Source organism: Odocoileus virginianus, chromosome 5, assembly GCF_023699985.2.
Source record: "Odocoileus virginianus isolate 20LAN1187 ecotype Illinois chromosome 5, Ovbor_1.2, whole genome shotgun sequence".
Taxonomy (NCBI): domain Eukaryota; kingdom Metazoa; phylum Chordata; class Mammalia; order Artiodactyla; family Cervidae; genus Odocoileus; species Odocoileus virginianus.
In genome coordinates, this window is record NC_069678.1 from 54,710,714 (window position 1) to 54,734,571 (window position 23,858).

A 23,858-nucleotide genomic window follows, 5' to 3' on the forward strand; every position below is an offset into this window, starting at 1 on the left:
AAACGGCCGCTTGGCAACGCGCGCGAGCCCGGGGGCCGCCGGCCGCCGCTGCGCTCCGCGCTGCTTCGGCTGCTGTTGCTGCCGCGATTGCAGCCTCCGCCGCCGATCGCCCTGCCTCCGCCGTCGCCGCGCCTCCTCCCTCACTCGCCGGCGCGCTCCACTCCTCGCTAGATAGTGCGCGAGCCGCCGGAGAATTAGACACACTCCGGACTCGGCCAAAAGCAACCGAGAGGAGGTGTAGAGTGGTGCTAGGGGGTGGGAGGGGAGGGAGGGAGGGAAAGGAAAGAGGAGGAGGGGAGGCAAGGAAGAGAGAAACAACATCCAACAACTAGGTGGGGGGGAGAAAGAAAAGAAACCCACCCACCCACCAAATTAAAAATAATAAAAAAAAAGAAGAAGAGGAAAGGGGGGGAAAAAAGAAGAGGGGGGAAAAAAAATCCTGTGGCGCGCCGCCTGGTTCCTGGGAAGACTCGCCAGCACCAGGGGGTGGGGGAGTGCGAGCTGAAAGCTGCTGGAGAGTGAGCGGCCCTAGCAGGGATGGACATGATGCTGTTGGTGCAGGGCGCTTGTTGCTCGAACCAGTGGCTGGCGGCGGTGCTCCTCAGCCTGTGCTGCCTGCTGCCCTCCTGCCTCCCGGCTGGAACGAGCGTGGACTTCCCCTGGGCGGCTGTGGACAACATGATGGTCAGAAAAGGGGACACGGCGGTGCTTAGGTAGGAGGAACGTCGTGCTTTTCGTACTTGTCTCAGTCTGTCTGTCTGTCTCTCCACCTTTCTTGCGGTCTTGTTAGACCAAGTCAAGAGGCTGGTGGTGATCACTATCAAAAGACCGCATTTCAGGAAGTCCGGGTGCTGATGCTGCCTGGAGCCCTGGCCCCTTTCCTCCCGGGCAGGTGGCAAACAGAACTGGTGATGCTTAAGCACTTTGCCGGAACGCCAAGTAGCTCTGAGATGAGTGAAGTGGGAGGTTTAGGAGGGGCCGGTGCCACTTGGAAACTCAGTTCACAAGGTCTCTGTTTTACCGTCCTGGGGTACCCTTGGAGAGTCTGACAAGTTTATCAGGTTTGTTTCTATTTTGCTGTAACCTAAGCGACTTTTCCCAACTGCTGGCTCCCTGCTCCCCTGTATTTTCCCTCTCTCGGACACTTAGGCTCAGTTTCTCCCTTTTCAGTTTTCTTTCTTGCCTCTTATCGCTTTGTCTCCCCCCCCCCCCCTTTTTCCTTCCTTCGTTTTGTTTTTATTTTTTTTCCCAATTCCCCTCTTTCTTACTCTGTTCCATCCATTACCTCTTTTTATTGCTTTTCTGTTTTTCCTCCCATTCTTTTTTCACCTCATGTTTCCTTTTTCATCTCCACCACTCTAATTTTTTATCCTTTAATATACTTTCCTCCATTCTTTACCTTTCTCCATCCTTCGTTTTTCTTTCTCATTAATATCCCTGTTTTCCGAGCTTGACTTCTGTCTCTCTCTCTTTAGACTCACATTTCCCGTCTCTTTCCCCATATTGTTTCCCATCCCTGTCACACACACATGTGTGCTCCCTCTAACCCCTTACAGTTCCATTTTCTCACCCTCACAAATCTCTTTTTCATAACCACACTCCCTCACATATTCTCTGTTTCACATTCTCATACGTGCTGGCACTTCCATACTCTCCCTAACAACCCACTTTCACATTCAGATTCTCTTTTACTCTCTAAAAAGGCACCCGCTCGCTCCTTCACTGTTCCACACATTGTCACTCACACATGTATACACACAGTCTCTCCCTCTCTCTGCTACTCTCTATCCCCTCATCTTTCCCTTTTCCTCCCTTTTTGCATTTTAAGTCTTGCTGCTTTTTCTCACTCTCCCTTCTTCCCTTCTTTTCCCCAAGCTTGGGCATTGAAATGTTTTGTCACTAATGAACATCCATAGCCTAATTATGTCTATAAACAACATTGCTCTAAGAGTCTGGTAACGTTTTTTCTACTGTGAAAATATAAATTGATGATCAGCAGTGCTTAGATCTAAACAAGGCTAAGCACCCTTATTCCTTCATTTCCCATCACCCTCCCATCTGCCTGTGACACCCCCACCTGACATAGATCCTGAAATCTCCCTGAAAGATATCCTTTCTCTCCACTGGGTGGTAGTTGGCTTATAAGTATAGATTGCAGAAAACCAGTGTATGTGGCACGTTTAAGGTGAAACAGAGAGGGCTATGTTTTATTTGAAACATGCAATATATTATAAATTTGATGATCTTGGATCTGGGTGTGGTAAACGATTTACACCTTCTTAAACATGCTTATGAGTCCAAATTCATGCAGAATACTATTACAGTTTCTAATAGACACTAGTTTAGAGTGTATATCTCTACTGTAAACAATGCCACTGGATGTGTACAAAAGTAACAGCTTGTTGTCACTTAGTAAAATACCTTTCATTACTGGTAAAAGAGATGAACTTTTGGTCACACTGAGGATATAAATTAAACCCTTGGTGATATTCTTTATATTAAGTTTGTTTTGGAAGTTTAAACAACAGTGGTAAGGATGAAGTGCTGTCTTTAGAGCCTGCAAACACATATCATGGGAACTGCAATCTATATGATTGTAGTAACATATTGCCTGTTTGTAATGAGCATTAACATTTTCAGTCTAAAGGATTTGATAGACTGCTTGTCACTTGATGGTATATCTTGGGTGTTTTGTTTATAAAGAATCATCATCATAGTGAATACTATGGCTCATTAAAATAGCTGAACTCAGGGTCTGCTTCTAGGAGACCTATGTTTAGTTCACTCACTGCTGCCAATAGTGAAGCTTCTCTAACTAGCAGCAGCAATATTTTTCCAGTTTCGTTGGTTTGGTGCAGTCCTTGTTTACCTGTGTTCACCTACCTCATCCATTTATACACTGTATCCTGAATTTTGTCATATCTTAGTTTAGAGAACTTTTGACTTTTAAACTTTTTAAAGAGAACAGTATCTCTATTTCTTTTGAATAATGTTTCTTACCAATTACAGTTTTCTTAAGAAATAAACAGAATCTTTCTCTTTTTTTTTGTCATATGAAACAAATCTGAGCCGCATTACTCAAAGTAATTAGTTTACAGTAATTCTAGAATCCTCTAGGGACTGATTCCATTTTTTTTTTTTTTATCCTTTTACATTGACCATAGGTTTTAAACACTTTGAACATATATAGTTACAAGAACCCCTCTCTCTCTTAAAAAAATTTAAATTGCATCAGTTATTTTTCCTGCAACTGGTATTTACTCTGTTCATAGACCAGTACAGAAGAGCTTGAGGACTATTTGAGTGTAAGTCAGGTGAGATATTTTTCATCAAAAGTAATGTCACAGAGTTATAGTTTATGTTTTCACTTTGAATACTTGGAATTGTATTTGGTGTAATTATCTAATTCATTAGAAAACAAAACAAACAAAACAAAATCTTCCCTCATGCAAACACGCCTTCACATCAAAGTACACAAATCTAGTACTCGAGTACACTTTACTGAATTATGTGATATTGTTTATTAAGCTTTACATGTTATACTTTATTTTTAATGTAACATATTCCTCCAAGTGTCTCATAAAAAGCAAATAGTGTCATAACAGTTATCAAATAACTTTAAGTGCTAAAGGCCTGAAAGTGCAAATGTGTCAATCAGTGACTCTGTTGCTTGTGGTTACACTAATGAAATAGAAGTTTAAAGGTCAAATGATACATTTCTATCTCCTAAATGCCAGAGTGTCTGTTTTAGAGAAAAGAATCAAGAAAAGCAAACCTTTTCTTACATTTTGTTATCATACAAAAGGGAATCCATTCTGTGATCCACCAACTATACCTATCATTCTATAAATCACCTTCTCTGTTTGGATTAGAAGACTTATAATGAAGTTCCATTTAATAATTTCAACATTCTTATCATTTTAACTTTGCCTCTTAAGGTTAGTTAAGCAATATATTAAATGTCCCTATGTCTAATAATGATATTCACTGATAAGTCTCTGAAGGATTCACTTGAGGTATTTGGACATTCTTGTTGAAGTATTTAATGATGCATCTATTCCGTACAATAACACTTGGTACCTCCCTTACTTTAAATAAATGCATGGATGTCTGGAACACATTGTAATTTGCTACCAATATAAATTAACATTTTCACTAAATTATGAGATACTAGATATTAGATTGCTACCACATTTACTACTTATTGATATTTTATACTTAATAGAACTTGTTAATCTGTATATGGAGAAATGATCTTTTTCTCTAGTCTTCAAATTGTATTTTGTAGTACCTGAAAGATCTAAGTTGATGTTTCATCAGGTGATGTAGCAAAGAACAGGACATTCCAGAACCACACTGGTCATGCATTAGCACCCAGTGTTTCTAGATCTAGAAAATCAAGGGGAACATAACTCTGCTCTAGTTTAATACATAAATTTCAGATGACTTTTTTTTTTGTAGCTTTGCAGCTGCTTTAATATGAATCAGTCACTTTATTCTTACCTTATTAACAAATACAGTTATGTCGACATGCCCCAAAACATTTAATATTCTTTTGAGACAATACAAGGAACAACCTCATTCATATCCTCCCCATTTTTAAAAAGACATGTCATTTTTAAGCAAGTTCTTTCATCTGTTTCTACTTCAACTCGTCTATGAATTTTGTACATTTTAAGCTGCCATCCTGATATGAATTCAAAATATCCTATTCTCTACTTGTCATCCTTTAATCAAAGGAAGGGAGATTCTTTTCTTAAATGTGATATCTTCTTTTACGTTAGCAAAGTTGAACATAAGTTTGTCATTTTAATGCAGTAGGTTTCAGTGAAAGTTACATGAGATCCTAATAATGATATTACAGTAGGGCAAAAGACTTTTGCATCAATCACAGAACATAGAGTGCATTTACACAGAAGCTATTTCCATTGGAAATCACAAAACTTTTACGAGTAGATTTATAAATGTATATCACAAGTATTTATTACTTCTCAGACTTTGCTCAATTCAATTGCCTTTTGATTAGACTACATTAGTTTTGTTTTGAAATGCATGCTGTTGGATACAAGAAAGTAAATGATATATAAGAATGCAGAATTGTCAATAGCAATATCCCTCGATTATACTGTACTTTTTGAATATCATTGAAGAGTGTCTTCAATGGTAGAGTCTCTTCAAACTCATCTGTTGAGTCATTCCTACCTATTTATGTGTTCCAAATATACTGTTCAACTCTACAGGCATATGCAATTTATAACATTAAGGCATTGTTTAGAACCTATATGCTTATTGAATAGTTTAGTGTTATTGAACAATTTTTTTTTTAAATTCTGAGGTTTTTCTCATTCTTTTCAAAAGAGAAGGGGTAAAAGATGGTCATGCTGAGTCATTTTGGAAAAATATGCTCCAAAATATGGAATAAAATGCTACAGTGTTACCTGTAGTGATATGTAGAACTGTTCTATTAGCATGAGGCACTACTTGATACATTAATACATAATCATTCATTATATTAAAGAACAACATGGCATTTTAAAATTTTCAAGATGGATTTGTTTTTTTCTAGTCTTTTTAGTCCAGAAGAACTAATTAACCCATGTGGTTGTGTAAATCTTTGAGCACAAGCATGTTATTGAACTACTTGTTTTAAATAGTTGAATTTACAATTAAATAGCTTCATGAACTAAGTTAATTCTGAAATACCTGAGTTGCAAAATGTTTGAAGAATTACTCACATCCTGTAAGTGACAGTTCTGGGCCTTATTGACCAGATCCAACTTTTATCCTTCTGCTGTGCTCTGCTATTGGAGATAGACAATGAATCTAATCCCAGGCTGTATTCCCTCGTTCTTCATGTCAGCTGTTTTCAGACTGTGGTTGTCCAGTGGTAGGTAGTTTTGGGAGAAGGGAGTACATGATGAGTGAGAGCCCAAGGTGTTTTTCCCCTCCTACATTGCTTTGGGCAGTGTTCAGCAGTGTCTCCATCTCCCATTGGAACCTCTTTGCTCCAGTTTCCACTGGATAACCAACTTGGGCTTCTGTATGTGGCTTCACCCATTTCTTCTTCCATCCTGAGAGTAGTAGTGGCTTCCTAACGTTCTAACTGTCGGGTTGTCTTACCATCACCTGTTCTCAACTTTTCCATCATCTTTGCAGTCAATTCTCTGTATTAAATCCTCTAAGTTTTAAATATTCAGAGTGGTTTATATTTTTCTGATAGAACCCTGATTAATACATGTTGAAAAGTAATAGTTTTAGTAATTTTAACTATATTGAATATTGCTCATGGTAACATAAATATTTGCTTCCTAGAACTGGATGTATTGTTGTTTAAGGAGGCAAGAATAGAACCATAATAACACTGGAGCATATTACAAAAAAGAAAGATGGATACTTGGGGTATTGTCCACACCCAGATTATGGTGAATACAATGAACCAATTATACACATTTTTAATTAAATATAATGTTAAATAATTAATTGAGGTATAAATAATATAGCAATGCTATGAATGGAAAAAATAATTGATGAATATAAATTGGGAAGAATCAATAATACTGTATCTTATATTTTTTTTCAACTGAGCAAAAGAGAACCAGGGCTAAACTGTGTTTGTGGATATGTAATCAAAATGTTGAACTAATTCCTACAGTGTTGACTATTGAAATCAATAGGAATTAAAGACCTTTCTTTTTTGTAGCTTAATACCTGAAAAGCAAATCAAAGTTTCCAATTTCTTATGAAATATATGAAGTGTATGATCTTAACAGTGCATGTAACTACTGTAGAAATAAGCCTCTTGAGCCATTTGAAACTTTTGGTTAGAAATCAGATCACCTTTCTACCATATCCTGTTCACAATGTCATACATACAATAAAACATTATAGACAACATATTTCTAACATGGGAGAGCTACAGGAAGTTTTATTAGTTGGTATTTTTTTTTCAACTCTCTCGTTTAACAGAGTATCAGATGATGCAGTGACCTTCCCCTTACATGCTTCAAAATAATATCCTTCTAAAAGATATTATATAAATTATATATATAAAGATATTATATAAAAAGTCCTGCTTTTGCTGCTTTTCTCCACACTTTTGCAGGAAAGATGGTAACTTTAAACCATAAATAATGCAGTTGTCCAGTTGCTACGTTGTACCTGACTCTTTGCAACCCCATGAACTGCAGCACTTCAGGCTTCCCTGCCCTTTACCATCTCCCAGAGTTTACGCAAACTTATGTCCATTGAGTCGGTGATGCCATCCAACTATCTCTTTCTCTTTCACCCCTTTCTCCTCCTGCCTTCAATCTTTCCCAGCATTAGGGTCTTTTCCAGTGAGTCAGTTCTTTACATCAAGTGGCCAAAGTATTAGAGCTTTTGCTTCAGCATCAGTCCTTCCAATGAATATGAAGTGTTGATTTCTTAATAGTCATCTCTAAAGGATGCTCTAGAGAGGATTTTCCTGAGTTGGGACAGAAGTTGGACTTGACTCATTTCTGCAATCGTTGTTCTTAAAGCTTTGTTGATCCAATACAGATTGCCATGGGCATGTCTATGTATAAAAGGAAATAAAATGTATTGCTCTTTTTTTTGGAGCACCGTATTGCCTGCTTTCTTGCTTTTGTTGAAGAATTTTTAAATGGGATCATAGCTTTTTTGTCAGAAATTTTATGTGTTTCAAATTCAACAATGGAAACAAACTTCCCAGGCTCTTAAGAGAGTAAAATCCAGGATTTTTCTACATAAGCACTGTCATTAGCAAATTGGATTTTAATTGGACTTCCCTGGTAGCTCAGTTGATAAAGAATGTGTCTGCAACACATGAGACCCTGGCTCGATTCCTGGGTCAGAAAGATCCCATGGAGAAGGGATAGGCTACCCACTCCAGCATTGTTGGACATCCCTAGTGACTTAGCTGGTAAAGAATCTGTCTGCAATGTGGGAGACCTGAGTTTGATACCTGCACTAGGAAGATCCCATGGCAACCCACTACAGTATTCTTGCCTGGAGAATCCCCATGGTTAGAGGAGTCTGGCGGTGGGTACACTAATTAATTAGTTCACCATATCTAAAATATGACAATTTATAGGATCTTGGAGAAATTTAATAATAGAAGTTTTTTGATGTTTTGTTCAAGTATTTTTCTTTTATACTGTGTTAAATTTGATTGGCAAAACACCTGGGTTTGTAAGCTTTATGACTGCTGTTCATCCATTTCTAGGGCCTTAATATTGAACCATGCCTATATCAAGCCAACTTCCCTATATTTTAAATTAATGAATCTTTGGAAGGATAAGCAAAGGATTTAATGTGTGTGTCCTTTAGATTATTAATTATTTCAAATTTTAATAATTGTAGTATCTTTATTGCTGCAATAGATCTGTGTGCTTATCATGATTGAGTACTTTTTATTGACTCCATTTATCAATGGTCTCTGTCTCAGAAGTCCTATTGGATTGAGACACACACATTGGAATCATTCATTGTCTTTAAATTGCAGGATACAAGCTATTAGTGAGCCTTGAAGAAAATATATTAGCTACTAAAGTTATTTTTTAAAATAAACTGTGCTAAAATAGGGTAGAAAGCATTATACATAGTAAAGGTAAGTATTATTTGATTAAAGTTGTATTTTTTATGTTTGTGTGTTTGTACTCTGTCAAGATTTTGGATGTATTTCTTACTGTAGGTTTCATCAGAAAAAGCTTGTAATGCAATTGTAAGGTACAGATTTAAGATTATTGAGATGCATTTAATAGTTTTCAGAAGATCTAAGATTTTAAATTTTATAGGAAGGCTATTACTCTTTGCGATTATAATTAGTAGATAACAGGAATAATTCAAAGTAGCAAAATGTCCATTGTAACCTTCTAACATATTTTCTTTTCCTGCCTCAACTCATGGAGTCTCCTCTTCCTTTCTCCTAAGGTCTCAATTAAATAAAATCAATAAAGATACAGAGGTAGAGAGAATTGGCTATTTGTTGATAATGAATAATCTCAATTGTGAAAAGTAGCTACACTCCCCAAGCCAGAGCTTAACTTTTGTATCATTCTGACTATCTCCCAGAGGTAGGTCAACTGTACTTTATAAGCCACAGTGTATTGATACTAGCTGATAGAATTTTAATGTGGTCATATGGCTTTGATTTATAATGTTGAGGAGGTTATCTATTAGCATAGTTTTTTCTAAGCCATATCAAGTTCTGAATCCTGACAGAAGACCTTTGACGCTCTTAAGCATCCAGCTGGCATGAAATTTGGTCTTTTAATCACTTTCTCTAGGAAAAGGGGAATATAGGAAAGGAGGAATTTGGCAGTGTTGCTAGCATCAGTGTTGCTCTTTTGAAGAGAAGCCAATACATTATACTTTCTGGATAGCTGGTAATTTGTTCAATTTAAGGGGGATGTTTATAACCCTTTTTGGTCCAGAACTAAATTATTTTTCACTGAATTTCACTATCCTTTGGACACAGGTCCAGTGCCCATACTCATGCTACAAGATTGGGCTTATTTAAAACTATAGATACTGCCATAAAGTAATGAAAGATTTTGGATGATTTAAAGGGCACTGGGGGAAAAATGTGTTTGTTCTGTTGTCTTCAGAAACCTGCTTTCCTCTCATGCAACTAAGTTAAAAGATGTTATAAGGATTTAAGAGATACTGTGATCGTATGAGCTATAATCAGAAGTCAGGAGAGTATTTTCTGTATATTCTCTCCGTTATATCACATACTGTTGTTTCAAAATATTGCATAAATAAATCAAAGGGATCATAAAGTTTTCCTAATGTTATGATATTTCTTATAGGAGATCATATTTAGATATATCTGATTTGTAAATAACTTATTTTCAAATTAATGTCTTGGTAACTGACCAGCTAAAAAGAAAGGGACATCTGTATTACTTAACATATTGCTGGCACATTGTTAGTTCTCAAAATCTGAATGGGGAGTGAAAGAATTGAAGGAGAGCTGAAGGAAAAGAGAGAGGAAGAAAGGGCAGGAAGAAAGTATGTTATGGTATATAAGTGACTTCTAATCAAAACCTGAGACTTTAGATCAGTGGGATACATAAAGTTCAGCCTGTATTATCCTACATGGAATAATTGCAAAAAAAGGAATCAATTTTATTTCATATAGTTTATTAAATAATCAGAATAATCCTAAATTTATACCCTTCCCATGATGAAGTGATATATATATATATATGTGTGTGTGTGTATGTATATATATACATCATATATATATACATACACACATACATATACACACACTGTGTATACTGAAATTCTGAAAAAATACTTTACACTAAGTATATATCTTCCTTCAATGTTACTAGTCCATTTATGTTTATTTTAAAAGGCAGATTAGCACATTACCTTGGCCTGCCTGCAGTTGGGTCAGAGGCTAATATGGGGAGAATATGTTCACAAAAAGAAATTATATATAAGTCGTTGAGTTAACTGCTTACTTGTCTTCTTCGGTGTATGTTCACACATCGCTTATATGAAATAATAGATACAAAGAGTTAGTTTAGCTTATCCACAGAGTTTGTCTTTTATTGTAATTGTTTAGTTGCATTGAAACCTGTCATGCTTTGAGATGTCCAGAATGAGAATAATGAGAATTTGAATATCTACTTCTCTATTTCCTGGCTATCTGATCTTGAACAAATGCCTTTAGTTTGCACCTCCCTGGCAGAAGAACATGGATCATATGAGGTAATGCATGTAAAATGCTAACATATTATCTGCCTTTTAGTAAGCACACTATCAGCTGACGGTTTTATTCTGCTTTTGTTCTCCTAGTCTCAGTCTGAAATTTGTTGGCAGTACTTACTGATATGGGCATATTTTCCTCATTTAAATCACTTTACCAGTCATTTGTGAAATCACTGTATAGTATCCATTGAAGATATATTTTTGTTGTGATATTGTTAAATAATGCTTAAGTGAAACCCTGTGGTATCAGATGGTGAACTGAGCCTTGGGTCAACAGAAGACTGCAGGGAAATTTGAAATAAAGAAGTTTTCACTCACAGGGCTTAGAGGAAGTAGACTGCACACCTCTAGGGGCTGCACAAGATCAAGGCAGGATGCCTGTTGAGAGAGCAGCAGGACCGGGGGCTCGTGACTTTATTGTGGTTCCTGGGTGGGATGATTTAGGGTTCCCTGGTGGAGGACAGATTGGTCAATTCCAACCAAAAAGAATTAGATTTCATCTAAAGGGAAGGCACAGGTTGGGAGGCAGGGGAGAATGTTGGTCACAGGGACTGCTGAGAAAATGATGTCAGGAACTTACATTTGCCTGTGAGTCTTCTCAGCTTATCTAGGACATGCACTGGCCAGAGAGACAAGTGTCAGATCGGGGTCTCTTTGGCCCACTTAGTGCCCACTTAGTCACGCAGACTGGACACATGGGCAGCAATAGCATAGAGTAGTTTAGTTAAATCTTGCCATTTTATGTTTTAAAGATCCTCTTTAATGGGCATACTTGTATTTGTTGTTGCTGAGCCCAATGACCAAGTCAGAAGACTCCAAATCTGGAAGTAGAAACACTCTATAAAAGGTTTTATCTATAGGGTGCAGACCCGGATAACTCAACAGTAGCAAAACCCCAAATGTTATGCTCAACAAACTGATGGTGATTTGATTCACTTACCAGAAGTAAGAGATCCCTGTAATTGGGTATTCACATGAAACATCAAGGACAGAAGGAAAAATGAGAAGAGACAGAAAAGAAGAAATAAGAGGGATTAGAAAATACAATGAGATGGCAGTGGATGAGTTTAGAGGGTGAAGATGAACATTTGTGACAGAGTTTAGAATGGAAGAGGTGATGACTGGTGACAACATTGGAATTGTCGATAAGAGGGTTAGAATAAAAAAAATAGCTGTGTATTCTGGATAAGGCAGCAAATAATTATTCAGGATTAGACATGCACTTATCGTTTCTTAGGGCATCTATATGTTATGCTGAAGCAGTTTAGTTCAGATGTAGTCTATGGGCAAGAACACTCTGTCTGTATTACTATTTTTATTCGTAGACAATATATTCAGTAGAAGCTCAGAAAATATGAATGCTTGCTCTAATTCTGCACATTTGCCAAATGCACAACAGCAAGATTTAAGTTCATAATCATGATGAAGCCATCAACATCATGATTCAGATTCAGCAAACATGTATTGAGTACCTACTATATATGACATAGTTTCACAACAATATGCAATAAGGTATTGCTTTTCCAGCTTTATAGCCAAGTAAATTCAGGCTTAAAAGAGTAATGTAACTTGCCTCAGATAGAACAGGTAGTGACTGAATCAGAATTCAAATCTAGGACTTTTATTCCAAGACTCATGACTTGATTATTGTGTGTCTCTCCATAAAAAAATATAAAAACAATTGATAAATTTATTGCTTACTGGGCTTTAATGCTGATTAAACATCATTAAGGACCAGCTGCATTTTAGTAATTAAGTTGACAATCATTTTAAAATAATCAAGAATGTGTTATGTATTCAATGAAGACTGTTAAATTATTTTAGATGAGAGTAAGTATTAGACTATATCATATAGTCATAACTATTTAGAGGGCTTCCTTGGTGGCACAGATGGTAAAGAATCTGCCTGCAATGTGGGAGACTCAGATTTGATCCCTGGGTCGGAAAGATCCCCTGGAGAAGGGAACTAGTAGTTGGAAAATAGTGAATTCTTAAAACTGTAAATATTCTGGGGGAAAAAAAACCCTCTCATCCCCAAATGATTTTATCCATAATGATTACAAGGTATTGATAATACAAGAAAAAAAATGAACAGCTTTTGAATGTCATGTGTAGTTAGGCATTATACATTTGTTACATCCTCAGATCTTTGCAACAGCCTACAATTTTTCTCCTTTGTAAGTGGACAAAACAACTCAAAGATGAATATCTTTCTGAGCTTTAACACAGCTAGTAAATGGAATAACCAGGGTTTGATTCTAGACATGTGTGTCTCCAAAGCCCTTGCTTATTTTTTAAAAACCACAATATTTCTTGGAGCTTTTTGTATACTGTAGTCCTTAACAGAAAGGAAAAAAAGTATTCCACATCCCCAAATTAATCTTTTGAATGCTAATTCTGGTGTAACTAAACAGCTGAATCAAGTTGAATTATAACCCTCCTTTGAAAAGTATTAGGCAGCCTAGAGTGTTGAGCACTATTTCCCAAGATGGGAAGATTAAAAAAAAAATTAAGGATGAATAAAAGATGCACTTATACCAAATTCATTAAACATGCCAGCAATATGTTATAAAGTTTTATGTTTAATTACAGTTGAATAAAGTGAAACATTGGAATTAGATAGTTTGCCTTTTTCTGATAGCTGGTAGGAGTGTATAGAGTTTATAGCCTAATTGAATGAAAACATTTTTTATCTGATGCTGTGTAATTTAAGAATCTTCTGAGATGTGTTTACGTATCCATTCTCTATAGATTTTATCCCAAGAGGATAGTGTATTTTATGATGACTTGTTTTTCGGCTATCTAAAGTTCTCCCAATGTAAAGTCCTGTTTTTATCGCAATCATTCAAGAAAATTTTCAACCCTCTATAACCCAATTCTAACTCCTCCTCCTCTGAATTCTGTATTCTTCTACATTTTATTTATCTTATAAATTTCACATTACAGTATATCGTTATCTATTTTGCCTTTGCAAAAGACTATAACTATCCTACATAACAGTCATTCACTTCTATTGCAAATTCTTCAAGAACTTTGTATTTTGCAATTTGTATAGAATATGTTTACTAATTTCTAGGATACTCGAATTGATTTTTTCATTTTCCTTTGTTCTTTCAGGAATTTCTTTTGTGTTTTATCCATTCATTTTGTTTTTTTTCCCCTTTAGAAACATGTTCTTTTTCAGACATTCATTCACCAGTTTTTCAACATATATTTATTGAGTCCTTGGCTTATGCTAGATACTTTCTTTGAGAATACAGTGATATAAGAGATAAAGTCTTGGCTATTGAATTTATGTTGTAGTTCAGTCTGTATCCTCAAATAGTGTTGTGTAAACAAGTTATGTTTGAATTTTTACTTCACCAACTATTAGTTCTATGGTCACAGGGATGTTATTTGGGTTTTATGAGACTCAGTTTTCCTGTCTGTAAAATAGCAATACTTACAGCTACTCCTATATATTTCTGAATCCTAGAAATAATTCATTGGAATGTGCCCAAAGCAGTATTTAGCACACAGTTGGGACTCAAGGTCTTTCCTTTCTCTCTTTTTCACCCTTCCTTTAACATTATAGCTATAACTTATGGCCACGACTATCTAGTTAAAGAAATTGTTGCATGTTATATTATGCTTCTGGTGTTCTATATGTTACCTAGTACCTCCTGAGGCTCACTTTACTTTTAATCCAAGGCATCCTTTTGATGCCTTGAAAAAGTAGACTTATTCTGAACATGTGATGACTATCATTCGTCTTGTTTCTATTTCTCACTCATTTTTTCCTTCATTTGAGATGCTTTGCCTTCATACTGTCCTCTCTTTAATACTGTTTTACATGGATTTTCCCATAAATTTATTGTCAGTTTTTGATGTATTTTGAATGTCCATGAGAAATGTATTTTCTTCCTGACAGTTGCTTCTGCAGGCATCAAAACCATCTTGTCATCATTAAATGTTTCTTCTAAAATCCTACACTTTTCTCAGTATACCTGAATCAGTCATTTTTCTTGGTTGGAATAGTATTTTATGTAAGGAACACTTGGTAATTATCACCTGTTCCTCTGTTTGATCCTCTGTTAGAACAAACAATATTTGATATTCTTTTGCAAATAATTCTTCATTGAAATAGCACTTCCATGCTTTAGCCACTTAATTTTATGAATTAATTTGAACTTTCTACCCCCAATGGAAAGTATGACACTTCTCTCTAATCTCAATAATTGGTGAACTGATTTTCTGACTTCCTGGGCATTCTAAAAAAATCTCATCATATTTGACATGTATAATCATTTGATTTCTGGCAGACAATATCTAGTCTGTTCTATGTCACCTGGCTTCACATAGCACACAATTTGCATGATTTTATATGAGGAAATCACTAAAATGTAAATTATTTTTAATTTTCTTCATTTGCATTAAAATTAAGGGACTTCCAGCATATTAAAAAGCAGAGACATTACTTTCCCAACAAAGGTCTCTCTAGTCAAAGCTGTGGGTTTTCCAGTAGTCATGTATGAATGTGACAGTTGGACGATAAAGAAAGCTGAACGCCAAAGAATTGATGCTTTTGAACTGTGATGCTGGAGAAGATTCCCTTGGACTGCAAGGAGGTCAAAACAGTCAATCCTAAAGGAAATCAGTCCTGAATATTCATTAGAAGGACTGATGGTGAAGCTGAAGCTCCAATCCTTGTGAACTGACTCACTGGAAAGACATTGACACTGGGAAAGATTGAAGGCGGGGAAGGAGGGTACAACAGAGGATGAGATGGTTGGATGGCATCGCTGACTGGACGGGCATGAGTTTGAGCAAGCTCCGGGAGTTGGTGATCAACAGGGAAGCCTGGTCTACTGTAGTCCATGGGGTCCCAAAGAGTCGGACACAACTGAGCAGCTGAACTGACATTAAAACCTCGATTCACTTTTCTTCTCCTATACAAGAAAAGAAATTTTTCAAATGTATTTAAACCTTTTTAATATCCTCATCATATTTTTTTTTTACTTCCAGCTACAAATACATGTGCACTTGGGCTTCTTTGACAGCTCAGTAGGTAAAGAATCTACCTGCAATGCAGAAGACACAGGAGACAGGGGTTCGCTAGCTCGATACCTGGGTCGGGAAGGTCTCCTGGAGGGTAGATGGAAACCCACGCCAGTATTCTTGCCTGGGAAATCACATGGACAGAGGACTCTGATGGACTACAGTCCATGGGATGGCAAAGAATCAGACCACACCCAGAGACTGAACACACACACACACACACACACACACACACACATATGCATTTAGGTTGGAATCTTAAAAACAGTGTCATACTTCTTTGAATCATTTTAAAAAACAACTGGATCAGGAAACTGATTAAGATTAGTTACTGCTCAATAAAATTATTTAATGATAATATTCAGCCTACAGGTTTTGAGATAAGATTTGCAAACTCCTTGGCATCATTCCTGATACAAAGTAAACTTTAAATTTTAGCTATTATAATTTTTATAAATATCATTAGCAATAGACTTTCATTAATTTAGGGGATTAGCTGACAGCAGCCAAAATGAAGATCCTCTGGTAATGTGCTTACTTCTATATGCTCCAGCATACTTTAGGGACTTATTTCATTACTTATTCTTTATTTTAGGTAGGTCTTCTTGCTATAGTCTCATCTTTTATGGGGCTTTCTTTTCCTCATCAGTTGATTTTCCAAAATGGCTTTTCAATAATTTCCAAGTTCTATTCATTTTCTAAATGTAGCTAATGCTGTTTTTTCGGTAGTCTTTATTAATTGCTCGAATTAAAAAAAAAAAATTTAAACACATGGAGGTATATATATCTTCATATTTATATACCCAAATACCTATATACATGTACATATTTACAGGTTTACTTACTTCACAATTTTGTAAGACCACATAATTATTTTGCATTATTGTTGAACTTAATAAAATATGTTTGGGGAACATAAGCAGTTCTTTCTTTGCATTTTAGTTATTTTTATGCATATAAGATACCTCTATCCCACTAAAGGCCTTGAAAAGAAAGAATTTTTACCTTACTTGCCCTTGTATTCTCTGGGGCATTGAGTGGCTTGGTGAGTGGAAAAATATTTGTGAAATAAGTTAATCAATCTACAAAAAACTAGTTTCTCATAATAGAGTCTTTTGTATGTTTGGTTTTTGGATATATCTACTTATGAGATACATATGCATTTTTAATTTGTGAATTTATTATAGTTTATACTAATTAACATATTTTATATACAAGTTCCTCTTGGAGTATAGGTTAAGGTGGATATGTATCCATATCTCTGTTTCTTAGTGTTCATTTTACTGTTATACAAATCACCAGAAATTTTGTGAGATGGGGGACATGTTTGCCTTGTAAATATTACTGTTTAGTTCAGTTTGTGTGTGACTCTTTGCAACCCCATGGACTGCAGCATGCCAGGCTTCCCCGTCCATCACCAACTTGGAGCTTGCTCAAACTCATGTCCATTGAGTCAGTGATGCCATTCAACATCTCATCCTCTGGTGTCCTCTTCTCCTCCTGCCTTCCATCTTAATATTACTATTGTACTCCCAGAAAATATTGATGTCAGTAGCATTATAATGATACAATAACATGGATGGAATATAATCTCACCAAAGATCATCTCAGAAATTAATCAGTGTGTTATTATTTTTTCAAGTAACACCACCTAAAAATAAGAATTTTGATATTTGGTTAAATGAAATAAAATAACAACTATGTCATCATTGTTAAAATATATTTAATCATTTTAGTATTAATATTTACACATTCAAAAGCCTTCAAAATAGAGTCTCTGGTTATTTATTAACAAAATTCATTAAAGGAGAAATCAAGGTATGATTATGAATATATATTATAAGTTTTGAATTAAAATTTACACATTTATTTCATATTACCAAGTAATAATTATATATTAAAATATTTCTCATATGTTTTCTTATTTAAATATTGCAACATTTATTAAGGAAGTAGGACAATTGTTAAAATTTCAATTTTACAGATGAATAAACAGTTTTAGATGTTTAAAGACTTCTTTTTGGTTATTAATGATAATTGTTTCTTTGAAATATCAAAACGGGCAGAAATTCAGTATGATTTCTTGTTCAATATATGTTCTTATTATTGATTGCATAGATATAAATTACTCCATAATACAGATTTTATTTTAATTTAAAGGGACTCTAGAACAGTTCATTTTGGCTTTCATATTGAATGTACCTTTCATAACTGACTTAGTGATGTCTCTAATCCAGAGGCTACTATTTCCTGTTTTGATCTATTCCCCATTAGTTTTTACCTGTTCCCACTGAAAAAAATTATGTGTGGAGTAAGTAATGGATACTTCTAAGAAGAAATGAAACCACATAAAGAAAAGAAAATTAGGAGAAAGTAATGAAGTGAAATGACCTAATCTTTTCCCACTATTACACTATTGTCATTATCATTCTCTCTCTCTTTTTTTTTTTTTTTGCTTTGATGCCTTCTTTCCTTCAGTCTGTACCCCAAAAGAAGAAGGCAACAGGAGATGATAAATTACTTTTAATGCTATTCTTTAGCCAGTTGCAGAATGGAAAAATTATCTTATCACTTCAATTAATTTGAGAGAAGGAGGTCAGAAGATAATACTTTACAGAAAGAAGTGGCTGTGTAGCAGTAGTTTGAGAAAGATAGACTATTCAAGTAAAGAGAACATTAAATTCTACAAGTGTTTGTTCTTTGTCGTTTTTGTTTGTTTTTTTTGACTAGATACATGCATCACATTTATTTCTTCTAAAAAATTCTAGCTGGTGTCTGTAGCATGCAACTTCTCTTTAATATATACATGGAAGTTTCTTCCTGTGAGTTTTAATTCTGAGATTAGCAGAGTCAAAATATGAAATAATTTTTGAAAATACTCAACAAAGACTATTGGTAAAAATAGATACAGGTAGAATAAGTAATAGATTTGTAGACAATTAAAATCTAGATGCATTCTATATTCAGAATGCTTCACAAATGTCTGTAAATTCTCATTCCACTTTGAGGAACAAGAAACTGAAAGTACAGTCATCTTAATTAGAGCCTTATGCGAAGGACTGGGAAGCCTGGAGTGCTGCAGTCCGTGGGGTCTCAAAGAGTCAAACAGACTGAGAGACTAAACAACAGCAATGGGCTACAGAAAGATAGTGCGGGACTTTCAGCAGCAGTCATATTTGCCGTTTTGTTGTCAAAAAATTAATTTTTAGAAAGATTTTTAAATTGCAGGACTTCTCAATATTTGACATGATGATGTTGTTGTTCATTAACATGACAATGTCAAAATGTCTATTTTACCGAACATATAGCTTTATCAAAAACATTTTATCTTGGATTTTTTTTTTTTTTTCCTAAATACCTCTTCAGATTGGGGCTTCCCAGGTGGCTCAGAGGTAAAAGAATCCAGCCTGCCAATGCAGGAGATAGGAGATGCAGATTCAGTCCTTGGGTCAGGATGATCCCCTGGAAAACCATTCCAGTATTCTTGCCTGGAGAATCCCATGGACAGAGCAACCTGATAGGCTACAGTAGCTCATAGCGCTGCGAAGAGTCGGACACTGACTCTGTGTGTGTGACTGAGCACACACACATACACTCTTCAGATCACTGTTCTGTATAACGTTTGGGAAACATATACATTAGAAGAGTTGCCTGTTAAATTTTATCTTAAAAAGTGATCAAACAGAATATTTTTAGCACATTATCTTAGGTGTCAGAATCACAATACTAGCCTCCAAGTTGGTTGTGGATTTAAATGATAACTAGTAAATGTGTAAAATGGTAGTAAAGAAAAAGTTATATGTTTCTGTAGCCATCTATTTACTTTCTAGTTGTGTGTTCCAGCAATTAGCTTCACATTTCAAAGCCATGTTATCTATAAAGTGAAAGTGAAAGTCCCTCTCCTGTTTGACTCTTTGCAACCCCATGGACTATACAGACTCTTTGCAACCCCGTGGACTTTACAGTCCCTGGAATTCTCCAGGCCAGAATACCGGAGTGGGTAGTTCCCTTCTCCAGGGTTCTTCCCAACCCAGGGATTGAACCCAGGTCTCCCACTTTGCAAGCGGATTCTTTACCAAGTGAGCCATCAGGGAAGCCCATCTATAAAGTGGGGATTAATCTGTACTTCATAGAATTTCTGTGAGGATGAAAGGAAATTACATAAAGCACTTGATGCAGTGAAGGATATAGTAAGCCATTGATGAAATTTGTTATTATTGCTGTTATTGCTTTAACTTTAAAGAAACAAATCTACAACCGCAAAAATCACAAGGTAAAAATTCAAACAATTACTAACTACTAAGAACTGAAGAGTAAGAACAATAAAAGAGGTGACACCTCTGAGAAAAGATAAACTTTACTTGCTTTGCAATCTTGCCTGAAGGGAAAATCACATACAGTGAAGTTGTTCAGTCCTGTCTGACTCTTTGTGACACTATGGACTATAGCCCAGTAGGCTTTTCTGTTCATGGAATTCTTCAGATAAGAATACTGGAGTGGGTTACCATTTCCTTCTCCGGGGCATCTTCCCAACCCAGGGGTCGAACCTGGGTCTCCTGCATTGCAGGCAATGCTATTCTTATATGTGGTTTTTTCTCCCCCCCACCTGCAGTTTTGCCTAAGGGAAAAACCACATACAAGAATAGTTTTATTTGCATCTCATTATCAGTAGACATTTATTTGGCTTACCCATGATTGTGTTCTTGTAAGGATCAATTAAATAGACAGGATACTTACTCTTGAGAAGACTATAAAGAGATGTATTTTTTCTGTGTATAAGCTTCCTTTCTATGCTAAGTTGGGTATGTTGGAAAACTTTCCTGTGTAGCTGTGGAATATAATAAAATAGTAACATTTTCTCCTCTCATTACAGATGAGATAAAACTCTCCCTCTGGCTTTGAGAGACAGCCTTTAAATACTAGAATCCACTACTGTGGTTTAGTTGATTCTTTGATGTCATGAAGCATATCTTCAGTTATCACAGTCAGTCACAATGTGACTGAATGTGTATAAGAAAAAAGGAATTTGAGGAACAAATAACACATGTCAATGTATAAAAGGGAAAGAGGAGAGAATAGTAGTATGAAGAGGACTCTAAAGTGCTATCTAGACTCCTAACTACTTCCTCATCTGTTAACCATTTCTTTAGGAAGCTGGCTTTTTCCCAGTTGTATCCTCAGCACCTAGCATACTGCCTTAATTAAGTATACTGCATTGAATTGAATTGAATTGAACTGATTACTATTCATTGCTTTTTGTTTTAATACAGTTTTCAATTGCTGATCTGATATACATGGTAAATGTTGACATATCCTACACTGCAAACTTTGGCTTGCTTAGGTGTAGTCATACACCATTTATATACATATATAGTCTTGTCATTGTTCAGATCACATGATTTAAAACAGGAAAACACAAACTATAAAAATATATAACAATAAAGGTCTTGGATGTCAGCAGAAAAAACATTTTCATATTTTATATGGAGATACATTTTTAAAAGAACTTGCATAATTTTCTCTTTGTTTCTTGTGATCCTCAGAAAGGCTCAATGTGGGGAGAATTATAAAAGAAATCAAATTACCAAGGTCATGTAGCTATAAAGTAAACAAACTAAAATGAGATATCATGCCTCTTGTTTTATGAAACTAAAAAGTGAAAGTGTTTATTTTAATGCACAAAAATGTTAGTACTTTTAGAATTTAATAGATTATTTTCCAATTATAGGTAGTTTCTCAGTATTCATTATTCGTTTCTTTTAAGGTGGAGTTCCAAAATAACAAATTATTTAGATTCTATATATTTGTATCACGTTCATTACAAACTTATGATACATATATTACTTCTGTCATAATACCCTGTGGACTTCATGGTAATTACTAATTTTATTTCATAAATGCCAATGGCTTATTTATGTGAAATTACTTTTTTTTGGTTGGGGGGGTTCCCAGGTGGCACTAGTGGTAAAGAATCTACCTGCCCAAGCAGGAGATTCAAGATATATGGGTTCAGTCCCTGGGTTGAGAAGATCCACTGGAGTAGGAAATGGCAACCCACTCAAGTATTCTTGCATGGAAAATCCCATGGACAGAGGAGCCTCGCAGTCTATGGTCCATAGAGTGGCAAATAGTTGGACACGATTGAGTGAGCAATTTACTTAATCTCTTTTTTCTTTGTGTACTCTCCTTTGTCTTGATAATATTGATAAGAACAGTGGTCCAGGGGGTGAGGCTGGGGGTCAGTGAATGTTGAAACCCACGTGAATTCCTTAGTCTAGGCACTGATGATGTTTTGGTCTAGTTAGTTCTTTATTGTGGGGGCTAGCCTGTATGTTGAAGATGTTTAGCATTATCCGAGACCTCTGTCCACTTGTACCAGTAGCACAAAACCCCCTGTGTTATAACAACCGATAAGGTCCCTACATATTGTCAAATGTCCTTAGTGGGCAAAATAACTCTAGAATGTATTTTGTTAACTGCTCTGTTACCTAGATTTTATTTGCATGTTTCCATTTTTGTTTTATTTATCCTTTAGTATAGATTCAAATGTTGTATCTATAATGTTATTGTATCTATATGTTGTATCTATATGTTGTATCTAAATGTATCTATAATGTATCTATAAATGTTGAATATATAATTCAAATGTTATATCAAATGTTTCAGTTGTATTATATCTCTAATCAAAATTTAATTAAAACAGTAGATAAAACTAATAGTTTTGTTTACACACAGAATATATATTCTAATTTTTATATGCATTTTAAATAATTGAATTTCTTTTCCTTCTGTGAACTGCAGTAATGATATAAATGTTAGGAAGCAAATTATGGTTCATATGTATAATGAAGTATTGAAGTTAAATTGTTAGAGTAATTTAATTCAATTTTAATGTTAAATGTGCATTTTCTAGCTCCTCATCAGTTTAAACTAGATAAATTACGTAAACAAAAGAGAAGTTTTTGTTCTCTACTGTTGAGAGTGGGCTAAAGGGAAAAGATCTGGCTGACTGGTGAAGTGTTAAAATTTACAGTGAATGGCAGTAAAGACAGACTTTTTGCAATGTTCAGCTGGGTGAGCGTTGTGTCAACACTTTTCTGGTATTTCTTGATGATATCATGTTAATTTGAAGAGCACTTAGCAGATACTAATTATCATCCAGTGAACACTCTTCAGTGGGAAAGGTGAAAATATATTCAGTAGGTATAATGCCTGCTCAATTGTTAACCCAAACTGCAAGCTACGAAGCCTTAATGTTTTGGTGATAGTTTAAGTGTAAACAAAACAAATGCTGTGTATTGTTTTATACAATATATGTTTCCTAGTGATAAAATTACAGTTTCTGTTATTTATATTTAAGAGTGGGTCAAATAACTTAACTTTGCTTATTGCAGATCATGTTATTGTGTGATTACCATATAAAATTCAAAATACAAATTTCCAGATTGCTCTTCATATGATTTTAAGCTATTATTTAGTTTTCAGAAAAAGTAATAGTCATTATATTTCTGTGAAAGTTTAATGTTTTAAAATTAATGTGTATTTTGATAATCATAGTAGATATCCTTAAATGAGCAAATTTTAAGCATCATATGTGAGATAGAATACATTAATACCTGTCTCAACTTCAGCTGAGTTTCTCTTTGTTGATTCCTTTTTCTTCCAACAATGTATCCAAGACAAGTCCCAGTTTCTTGAAATTTCCACTTCAATATCTGGACTTGGCACACATTCATTATGATTTTTTGGATTATTATTGACTCTATTACCAGTATCCTGATATCCAAAAAATATTCTTACATATTTTGATTAAAAATGTATGTATTGGATTAAACTTTTCCTGTACCTTTTTTCTTATATATACTTAAGAATGACTTAAAAATCTGTTACGCTTTCTCATTTACATTACTGCAACACAAATGTTCTAGTTTTTAGCTCCTCCTATGTGAGCACTTATTCATTCCTGTATGAGTACTTGGTATATAACACTTATTCCTGGCTTGTTTTTCTATATCTCCATGCTCTCTTCTGTAATTGATTGGAAAATATTCATACTTAGCTGTGTCCCAAGATATGGCAGAAAGACTTCTATATTGAGT

The 23,858-nt window shown here is 35.3% G+C and overlaps 1 protein-coding gene across 1 annotated transcript in view; it reads left to right on the forward strand.

Moving 5' to 3' along the window:
• The first annotated feature begins 279 nt into the window (after positions 1 to 279).
• NEGR1 (neuronal growth regulator 1) overlaps positions 280 to 23,858 on the forward strand; it is a 973,420-nt gene continuing 949,841 nt past the window's right edge. Inside the window, exon 1 of the mRNA XM_070467931.1 lies at positions 280 to 713. Coding sequence (XP_070324032.1) covers positions 538 to 713 — 176 coding nt within the window. The 5' untranslated portion in view covers positions 280 to 537. The remainder of the gene's footprint in view (positions 714 to 23,858) is intronic.